General features: G+C 37.3%; 1 protein-coding gene across 2 annotated transcripts in view; it reads left to right on the plus strand.

Moving 5' to 3' along the window:
* The window catches only part of LOC131163627 (GTP-binding protein ERG), a 33,433-nt gene extending 23,265 nt beyond the window's left edge, over positions 1 to 10,168 (plus strand). Inside the window, exons 6-9 of one of the 2 annotated variants that reach the window (XR_009139077.1) lie at positions 4,582 to 4,685; positions 4,794 to 4,933; positions 9,423 to 9,724; positions 9,839 to 10,168. Coding sequence is in view for 1 of the 2 variants with exons in the window: in XM_058120248.1 (XP_057976231.1) it covers positions 4,582 to 4,685; positions 4,794 to 4,933; positions 9,423 to 9,507 (329 nt within the window). In the remaining variant the exon portion in view is untranslated. Of the gene's footprint in view, positions 1 to 4,581; positions 4,686 to 4,793; positions 4,934 to 9,422 lie in introns of both variants that reach the window. The other variant, XM_058120248.1, reaches the window with a different exon arrangement.
* The last annotated feature ends 279 nt before the right edge of the window (positions 10,169 to 10,447 follow it).

Below are 10,447 nucleotides of genomic sequence, written 5' to 3' on the forward strand. Positions count from 1 at the left end.
CCCTGTTAACTTTTGCCCCTTCATCACGGTCAGAACACCCTTATTCACCTTCATTATCCCACTTGAATACTTGTAACTAAACCCGTTATAGTCTAAAGTGGCCAATGAAATCAAATTCTTCCTTAACTCCGATATATGCCTAACATCACATAACGTTCTTACAAGATCATCAAACATTTTCATTATGATATTCCCTATTCCTACAATTTCACATGAAGCATCATTTCCCAAAAGAACAGAACCTGAATTTATCAACCTGTACGTGGTGAACCACTCTTTGTTTGGTGTCATGTGATAGGAGCATGCCGAATCTAACATCCAAGAATTTGTGAGACGATCTAAACCCAATGAAATTGAAAGCATATCACCATCACCGCTCTCTGAGTCTTCTTCTTCCACTACATTCGCAGATTTTGATGAACCCTCTTTGTTTTTAACATTCCCCATCTTCCTCTTTGGACAATCTGGTTTTATGTGCCCCTTTTTCTTGCACTTAAAACACCGTACGTCCTTCCTCTTCCTGGAATTAAACTGAGCTTTATTGTTACTAGGTCCGCTCCGGAACATGCTTCACCCACGATCCTGATTACCCTTCATCATAACCCTTCACCTTGTGAATTCTCATCGCTGGCCTTCTTCCTTTGATGAAAACACAAAAGAGGACTCGTGATATCCTCCAATTCTAGAGTTTCTTTTCCCCATGTCAAAGTCTTAACCAAGTTTTCATACGTAGGAGATGTAGGTAGGGAATTCAACAGTATCAACGCCTTGTTTTCGTCTTCAAACTTCACATCAATTCGCTTTAGATAACTGATGATCCGATTGAATATGTTGATGTGTTGATTCAGATCCAAAATCTTTGACATCTTAAGCCCATTCAATTTCTGCTTAAGATACAACTTGTTCGTCAATGATTTGGACATATACGAACTCTCTAGTTTGAGCCAAACTGCCGTTGGAGATTCCTCATACATGATGTGATATGTCATGTCATCAGCCAGACCATAGTAGTTAAAGGCGCGCCTGAGGCTTGAGGCGCAGAGAGGTGAGGAGTCTAGCGCCTTATCCTAGGCGACCTGAAGGTACTTGCAAGAGTCGTAGGGAGGCGTGATGAGGTGCAGAGGGGTACCAAGAGACGTGAGTCGCGCCTTGAACTTTTTGAACCTGTTAAATAAAGAAATCGCCAGAGCAAAAGGAGCCTTAGCCCTGATTCGACTCGAACCAACAGGAGCCAGCATGAAACCCTTCTTCGACCCTTCGAAGCTCCACGACCCTTCGTGAGTTCGTCTTCCACATTTCGAATCAGCAGGAGCCTTCCTGAGTTCGTCTGCGAGCCTTTGAACGAGCAGCGTGAGTTCATCTTCGACATTTCAGACTAGCAGGAGCCCTTGCGAGCTCATCTTCGAGCCTTCGAACCACCAAGAGCTCTTGGCAAGCTCGTCTTCCAGCCTTTGAACCACCAGGAGCCTTCGCAAGGTTCTCTTCTAGCCTTCAAATCAGCAGAAGCTTCTGTTCCAGCCTTCGAACCAGTAGTGTGAGTTTGTCATTGACATTTCGAACTAGCAGGAGCCCTCGCGAGCGTCTTCGATCGTTCGAACCACCAAGGGCCCTTCGTAAGCTTGTCTTCCATGCTTTGACCCTTCGTAAGTGGTCATTTCTTCTTTGTCTTTTTCTTCTTCTTCTTATTCTTCTTCTTCTTCAGTTCTTCTTTTTCACTTCTTCCTAATCTTCAGTTCTTTTTCACTTCTTCAGTTCTTTTTATTTTTCAGTTCTTCTTCTGCTTCTTCTTATTTTTCAATTCTTCGTCACTTCTGCTGCCTTCTGCCGGCTGCTTCTTATAATATTAACTTGCATTAAACCTCTAAGTTAATATTATGTAATGTGTAATTAATTATGTAGTTTAATGCAAGTTTATACTTTATAATTAATACATAACATTTTTTACTGCATTTGGCTGCTGTTTTGTAATTTGTTTGGAAATGAAGGGTACAAACTTTTTACATTTTATGAAATATATAAATATATAACATTTTTTTACTGAATTTAGCTGCTGTTTTCTTGTATTCTTTTCTTTTGATATTGAAGATGCTTTTGGGCTTTCAACCTGACAATTTTATTTCATTTCTAATTTGAAGCTTGAAATTTTGCATACGTAATTACTTACGTTGAACTATGTTTGTTTCACTTGGTACTTGGTTGTCATAATTACTATTGAATATTTTGGCATTTTAAATTCTAACATAACTATTGATGTGTTTTTTATATCAATTACTCACCAAAAGGCATTGTACACAATTTTATTAATTGGTGAGGCGCATGCCCTCGCCTCGTACCTCACGCCTCATGCCTTTGCTCCAAGTACCCTCTGTGCCTCGGTGCGCCTTGTGCCTTTGACTACTATTAGCCAGATAAAGCCTGATAGTCGCCATAACCTTTGCTTCCAATTTCTTCCAACTCATGTCATCCAGGCCTTCCAGCCGCCTTCCATATAATGCCTTCACCACTGCATTAACAAGCCCTTAACCCTCCTTTGCCAAAGTCCGAAATTTCCCAATCCATCGAGCTTGACAATACCGAACTTTGCAGAAGAAATCCCAGCCATTGTGACCTGACTCTAATACCAATTTGTTGTGCAAATCAATGCGCAGCTGAAAACTGTTAAGATCATGTAATGCAGCAACCAGTGATGAATAATACGGAAACACAATCGCACAAAGATAATAAAAGAAAGCAAATAAACGAAGACATAAGAATTAACGTGGTTTGACAATATGCTTACATCCACGGGGGCATGCGGCTGAAATTTACTATCATCCTCAAACCAGGGTTACAACATTGTTTATATGCTAACCCTACATGTACAAGGGGATTAGGAAGTTTCCCAAATACCTCTGTAAGCTTATGCCTCTGAATCCTTGACCTATTGATCTTCCTGATTCAAAATTCAAAAATAGCGCCGAACAAAACCGTCGATGGTTTTAGACAAAACATTGACAGTTTCTTCCTGAGGCTAAACCATCGATGTAACCATCGACCAAACTGTCGATTGTTTCTTCCTGCAACCTAGCTTCCCTTTTTTTTCCGCACCATGCTTTCCTTGTGCGTGTGTTCCGCTCAATATGAGCCTCTCCAACATATATATATGTTCTTTGGGCAGTGGGGGTTGGGATGTCTCAAATCCTACTGTCTAGTATCTAGCTGGAAAATCCATCCTATGCCTTGGTGTCGATATGAGTATTCCCAAGTGAAGGATTTGGCTATCAAAGTTATAAGCAGCTGCCAGGCATGCCTAATGAACATATTCCTATTTGTTTAATTTGCTTATGACCTTTTTCTCCTTATTTGTTCAAATTTTCATGCTTTTATCTACTTGGAGTCCCATAGGCCCTTTCATGTTCCATGGATTCTTGGTTGGAAAATCCCTTGAAAAAAGTTTAGTTTGCAACAAAACCATCTCTCTCTCTCTCTCTCTCTCTCTCTCTCTCAACATATCTAGGACATCATTTGAAATCGCCCTTAGTTTTTGGATTTAGCAAATCTTGAATAATGTTTCTGAAATTCTCAAATTCCTTTATAACCATCATTTTCTTAGTTTTTCTCTCTCTTTCTCTCTAGTACATCATTCAAACTGCTTTTGGTGTTTGGCATATCATTCATAATGTTTTTGAAATTCCCAAACACACTTGTTATGTGCAGATTGTAGTATGTTACTAGAAAAAAGCCTGCAGTTTTCATAGTTGTAAACTGGCTTCCATTCTATTTCTCAGTTGCGTAATCTGGGAAACTGTTTGATGTGTGTGTATATATATATTATTTCACTGGTGAGGGTGAGCCCTGACCCAACAATAGTAGGGGGTTGCACTGAAACCTGAAGTCACAAAAACAGCTTCTCCAAATGTGGAGGTACAATTAGGCATGCAGCATGCATCATGCACTCTTCAGAACTCCATATGGTGTGAGGGCCTTGTGCATTGGGTATTGCATTTTGTATTATTTGTAATTTCACCAGTAGCTTCATCCATTAGCATGACTTCTTTCCTGATGTTGTTTTGCTTCAAACTAAACATGGTTCTCCTGGAAATTATTCTTGAAAAAGTAATTTAATGTCATCTCATTTGTTCATTTATTTTGAAAATGCTAATCTTTGTTTTTTTGTTTTTTTTGTTTTTTTGTTTTTGCTGCTTCCTTTGCAATAGCATTGGTGTCCTCTTTGATATGACATCCATTGATTTCACTCATGAACCCCTTAATTGCTGAGCAATCTTAGGTGAGTAGATGAGAAATTGGGGATCTAGATACGTGTTAGGATTGGTATGGCTTTTCAAGTTTCGGTTTTTGATAATTTAATTTTTTGATTTTGATAAGCATAACTAGCCTTTATTGAATTCCCATTGATGAAAGATTCTCATTGCTATTATCATAAATGGAGAGAAGCATGTTCACCTTGTCATCCATTCCATATATCTTTGTAAAGTTCAAATGAAACAATGGAACTTTGGATGTCCTCCTATTTTTATCATTTCTCAATTAAGTATTGCACCTAACTCTGGTTCTTTAATTCTTTTCCTTATGCTTAGGCAGTTAAAAGACCTTGGGATGAGGATCCAATCGCCATGAGTGAAGAAGTTATGAAGAATATATCATTAGAAGTTGTTCGGGAAAGGTTGCTAGACCATGTACATCAGGTAATGCTTGGATTCTTTCATTGTTTACTGTATAAATGTGGTTTGATTTGAACAATTTGTGGTTTCAAGTTATGATTCTAATGAAAAGTAATATTGATGACATTTTAGGAAATCCCTTATGGTATTGAACATCGATTGATGGATTGGAAGGAGTTGCGAGATGGTTCTCTTAGGATTGAGCAGCATCTTATCACTCATAAAGAAAGCCAGCGAAAGATTCTTGTGGGGAAGAAAGGCTCTAAAATAGGGTAATGTCCTTTAGCCTGCAAGCTTACTTATCTTCCATACCTTTTTCATTTCAGTAAACTATGTTATTGCAATTAGTAATATGGCTATCAATTTTCTTACTAAACATTCTTACCCAAAAAAAACTACTAAATGCCCTTATTATACCCATACACAATTGGTATGAAGCCCGGATAAAGGAGGAGGGTTGTCTTAGGTAGCTGACAGCCAATGTGAAATTTGTTAGATCCTTATGATATGAATCCTTGCCAAATGTTCATTGCGGCATCCCCTATGAGTAGGGCATTGCATTTTTATTATCCAAGTGTAGTGAAAAATGGATAAGGTTGGCCTAGGTCAGGCCATTTTAGACAGGAGAAAGGGTTAGGAAGGAAGTAAAATTAGGATTAGATTGGCAACTTTGAACATAGTGATGCTTATAGGAAAGAGCTTTGAGTTAGTTGATGTAATGATTAGGAAAAACATTAGTTTAATATGCCTCCAAGAGACTAAGTGGGTACGGGAGAAAGTTAGAGAAAATTAAGATTTGAAGTTTAGTACACTGAAAAAGAAAAACATAAATGGGATGGGAATTATGGTAGGTAAAGATAATGCAGTTTAAAGGAATAGTAGATAAAATCATAAAAATCAAGTTACCCTTAGCTCAAGAGATAATAAATGTTATTAGTGCGGATGCTCCCCAACTAGGCTTAATGGAAAACCTTAAAAGACAATTTTGGGAAGATATGGATAGTATTATACAAGGGATACTAGGGTCTAAAAAAACATTCATAGGAGCTAATTTGAATGGACACGTTGGAAAGGATAATAAAGGTTATGAGAGGATACATGGAGGCCTTGGATGTGGAGATAAAAATGAGCCCAGTGATATTTTTTTAGATTTTACCTTGCCATACAATCTTGATATAATGAATACTTGTTTTAAGAAAAGACAAGAACACTTATAGCCTTTAAGAGTGGATAAAAATAAAAGCCAAATAGATTTTTCTCAACTTGGTGAGGAGATTGTTTATGTTGTAAGGATAGTTAAGTTAGACCAGGGAAAGCTTGACTTCACAACGTAGAGTTTTAGTATTAGATATTTGTACAAATAAATGGAAGAAAAAGAGCAACATGAATCAATGCAAGATAATTAGGTAGTGGAGTTTGAGGGGAGAAAATATAATAAATCTTAAAAATAAAATGATTAAAGAGGGGGTTTGGTCCGATTGGACAATAGGGGATAAAGTAGATTTGAACACAATGAGTAGTATGACTAACTCTATTAAAAGGCTAACAGAGGAAATTTTTGGTTAATTGAAAGAAAGGGTACTAGGTAGCAAAGAAAGCTGGTGGTGGTGTCCAAAAAGCAGTGAAGACAAAACGAATTTGGTATAAAACTTGGCAAATTTGTAGAAATATAGAAAACTTTGAAAAATAAGAAGCTAAAGAAGAGGCAAAAAAAAATCATTAGCAAAGCTAAAAATAGAGTTTATGATAATTTATATGTTAGACTAGATACAAAAGGGGAAATAGACATATATAAACTGTCTAGTATTAGAGAAAGAAAATGTAAAGATTTAGGTAATGTAAATAATATAAAACATGAGAGTGATAATGTCTTGGTAAAAAAAAATAGAAGACATAAAAAAGAGGTGGTGAAAACACTTTACTAAGCTGTTTCATGAAAACCAAACTAAAAGCTTAAACCTAGAAGAGACAAATGAGGATAAGAATAAAAATTTGAGATTTATTCACAAAATTAGAGCCATTAAAGTTAAGATGGCTTTAAAAGATGAAAAGTGGGAAATATATAGTGTAAATTCGTAAAATAACACCCCAATTGAAGTTTTAAAATGTCTATGGGATAAAGGAATTATATGGTTAACTAATATATTTAACACTATCATAAAAATAAAAAAAAAATGCTGGAGGAATGGAGGAAAAGCATATTAATACCCATATACAAAGGTGATATTCAAAATTGTAACTATCATGGAATTGAGTCATATGATGAAGCCGAGGAAAGAGTAATTGAACAAAGAATAAAGAGTGAGGGTCTCAGAGAATCAATTTGGTTTTATGCCTGGGAGTTCGACAGCAAAAACTATCTATATGTTAAGAAAGTTAATAGAAAAGTTAGGGAAAAGAAGAGGGACTTGCGTATGATTTTTATTACCTTAGAGAAAACATATAATAGAGTACTTAGAGATGTTCTTTGATGGGTTTTAGAAAAAGAAGGTAGTAAGCAGCAGACATACTGACGTTATTAAGAATATGTGTGATAGAGTAATGATTAGGATTAGGACTGCTGGGAAGTCTAGAGAATTTATAATCACAATTGATGTACATCAAGGCTCAATTTCGAGAACCAGTTTGTTTGCTTTAGTGATTGACCAACTGGCTATGAATATCCAAAAGGAGATTCCATGGTGTAAGCTGCTTGCAGTGATATTATTTTGATTGTGAAAGTAGGAGTGGGGTAGAGTTTAAGTTAGAACTTTGGAGAGCATTGTTAGAGTCTAAAGGTTTTAGGATAAGTAGAAACAAGCAGGATCTATGAAATGCACTTTCACCCATGTAAGGAAGAATATTGAAGATAAAATTAAACTTGATAATCAAGAAATCAGCAGCAGCAGTAGATTTCGTTACCTTGGATCTATTATGCAAGTAGAAGGAGAAATTGAAGAAGATGTGGTATATAGAGTTAAAGCCATTTGGTAAAATGGAGGAGTGCTTCAAATGTGTTGTAAGATCGTAATACCACTAAAATTAAAAGGAAAGTTCTATAAGACAACTATAAGATTAGTCATGCTATATGAATTAGAATGCTAGACAATTAAGAAACAACATACACAAGTGGTATAACATTTGGGTAAACTAAGGAATGAAAATATTCGCAATAAGTTAGGGATAGGACCGGTAGAAGATAAGATAATGGAGGGTTGGCTTAGATGGTTTGAGAATTTGAGATGCAGGTTAATGCACCAATGAGGAATGAGCTAACTATTGTTAATGTTACTAGAAAAGGGAGGTTCAGAGCCACAATGACTTGAAATGAGATAATGAGGAAGAATTCAATAGTTCTTAAGTTGAAGATTGTCTTTGATTGAATGAATTGGCGGAAAGGGATTCATATAGCTGAGCCCATTTGGTGGGACTTAAGGCTTGTTCTTGTTGTTGTTGTTGTCATGCAAGAATAATAAGATTCTGCTGTTAAACTCTCTGCACTGATGGCCTTTTAGTAGTCCAAGAATCATGCATGGTGGGTATTTGATAATCTGTAGGAACCACTATGCCCAAAAAATATATTCCTTTTATTTTTTTGGTAATCCAAATTCCAATGGGAACGAGTTTCTATTCCTAGGTGTAGGATTCAGGCATGTGATTACCTGAGCCAAATGCCTAGTAGTGGCAGAACCAGTCTTGGTTTATCACCTGTTTACTGAAACCATTCATGAATCTGGACATCATATCCTCAGGCCTGCTTTAGCACATATGGAGTTACTTCACAACTGCAGCCTGCAGAGGTAGTCTTGAAGCAGCTTATAGTTTTGGGAGGCTGAGCTTGTTTATTTCATGAAAATTACAAGCCTATTTGATCCTGTAAGAGGGGAGCACACATTGATTGTTCAATTGAATCCAAATCCAGCACATAATTTGGAAAACCATTGATCTCATTCCTCAGAATCTGTAGGAACCACTATGCCCAAAAAATATGTTCTTTTTATTTTTTTGGTAATCCAAATTCCAATGGGAACGAGTTTCTATTCCTAGGTGTAGGATTCAGGCCTGTGATTACCTGAGCCAAACGCCTAGTAGTGGCAGAACCAGTCTTGGTTTATCACCTGTTTTATCACACGACTGAAACCATTCATGAATCTGGACATCATATCCACAGGCCTGCTTTGGCATGTGTGGAGATACTTCACAACTGCAGCCTGCAGAGGTAGTCTTGAAGCAGCTCATAGTTTTGGGAGGCTGAGCTTGTTTATTTCATGAGAATTACAAGCCTGTTTCTCACCTGTTTTATCACACGACTGAAACCATTCATGAATCTGGACATCATATCCACAGGCCTGCTTTGGCATGTGTGGAGATACTTCACAACTGCAGCCTGCAGAGGTAGTCTTGAAGCACTCATAGTTTTGGGAGGCTGAGCTTGTTTATTTCATGAGAATTACAAGCCTATTTGATCCTGTAAGAGGGAGCACATATTGATTGTTCAATTGAATCCAAATCCTGCCCATAATTTGGAAAACCATCGATCTCATTCCTCAGAATCCAATTGAAGCCCAGTTCAATTTTGTGGCCACGTTTTCTGTTTGCAGTGCTTATTATAAGGCTTACCTACTGGATTTAATTGATTTAGTGCAAGGAAGCCTGGTATCGTTACCAATCAATAAGGCAGCCTTGATGCACTTGATATCTACCATCACATCAACTAGATAGTGTTTGTCATTATTTTATGCATCCTACTGGTCAATAGGTGTATGCCTGTTTTTTATGCAGAAGAATAGGCGTTGAGGCTAATGAAGAGCTACGGTCCATCTTCAAGAGGGATGTGCATCTCATTCTGCAGGTTAGACTTAAATGATGCTTAAACGATTGAAGCAGACATCGTAAATTGCTCCTCCATTGTCAAGTCGTCGGCTATGTATATAGTGGCAAAGCCTGCATTTCTACTTCCACCTCCGCAATTTCTTGGGCAAGACCATAGAGAGCTGACTTCAAGTTGCAATGATATGCTTTCTTGGATATTGGAATTCAGGCGGCTGGCAGTGACATGATGGGAAGGCCCAGCTTACAGAATAGTACTCACCTCTTGCTTTCATAATCTTTCTGCTTTTAGGTGATATGAATTTTGTGAGGCTAAATTGGCTGTTGTTTCTGCATGTGTTTTGTATTTAAACATCCTGTTGGGCAAGACCATGGAGAGCTGACTTCAAGTTGCAATGATATGCCTGCTTGGATGTTGGAATTCAGGCGGCTGGCAGTGGCATGATGGGAAGGCCCAGCTTACAGAATAGTCCTCATCTCTTGCTTTCATAATCCTTCTGCTTTTAGGTGATTTAAATTTTGAGAGGCTAAATTGGCTGTTGTTTCTGCATGTGTTTTTTTTACTAATTTTTGTACTTATGCCACCTGCATAAACCTGAGCTGAGGATATAGTTGGTCATTTTTCCATGATCATATTGTAGAATGAGGAAAAGAAAAAAAATCCTCACACCTGAGCTGAGGATATAGTTGGTCATTTTTCCATGATCTTATTGTAGAATGAGGAAAAGAAAAAAAATCCTCACACCTGAGCTGAGGATATAGTTGGTCATTTTTCCATGATCATATTGTAGAATGGGGAAAAGAAAAAAATCTTCACCTGCCTCATATTTTAAGTGGCATCTGTATTTCCCTTGTTTGAAACTTGCAATATTTGATTAGGTGTATTTCTTGCAGTGAGTTGCATATTTTATTGTTTTTGTAAAATTTATATTTGCCATCAAGTTTAAGCTCGCAACTTATAAAACGTTGAAACCTCG

This window comes from Malania oleifera, chromosome 9, assembly GCF_029873635.1.
Source record: "Malania oleifera isolate guangnan ecotype guangnan chromosome 9, ASM2987363v1, whole genome shotgun sequence".
In the NCBI taxonomy this organism is placed as follows: domain Eukaryota; kingdom Viridiplantae; phylum Streptophyta; class Magnoliopsida; order Santalales; family Ximeniaceae; genus Malania; species Malania oleifera.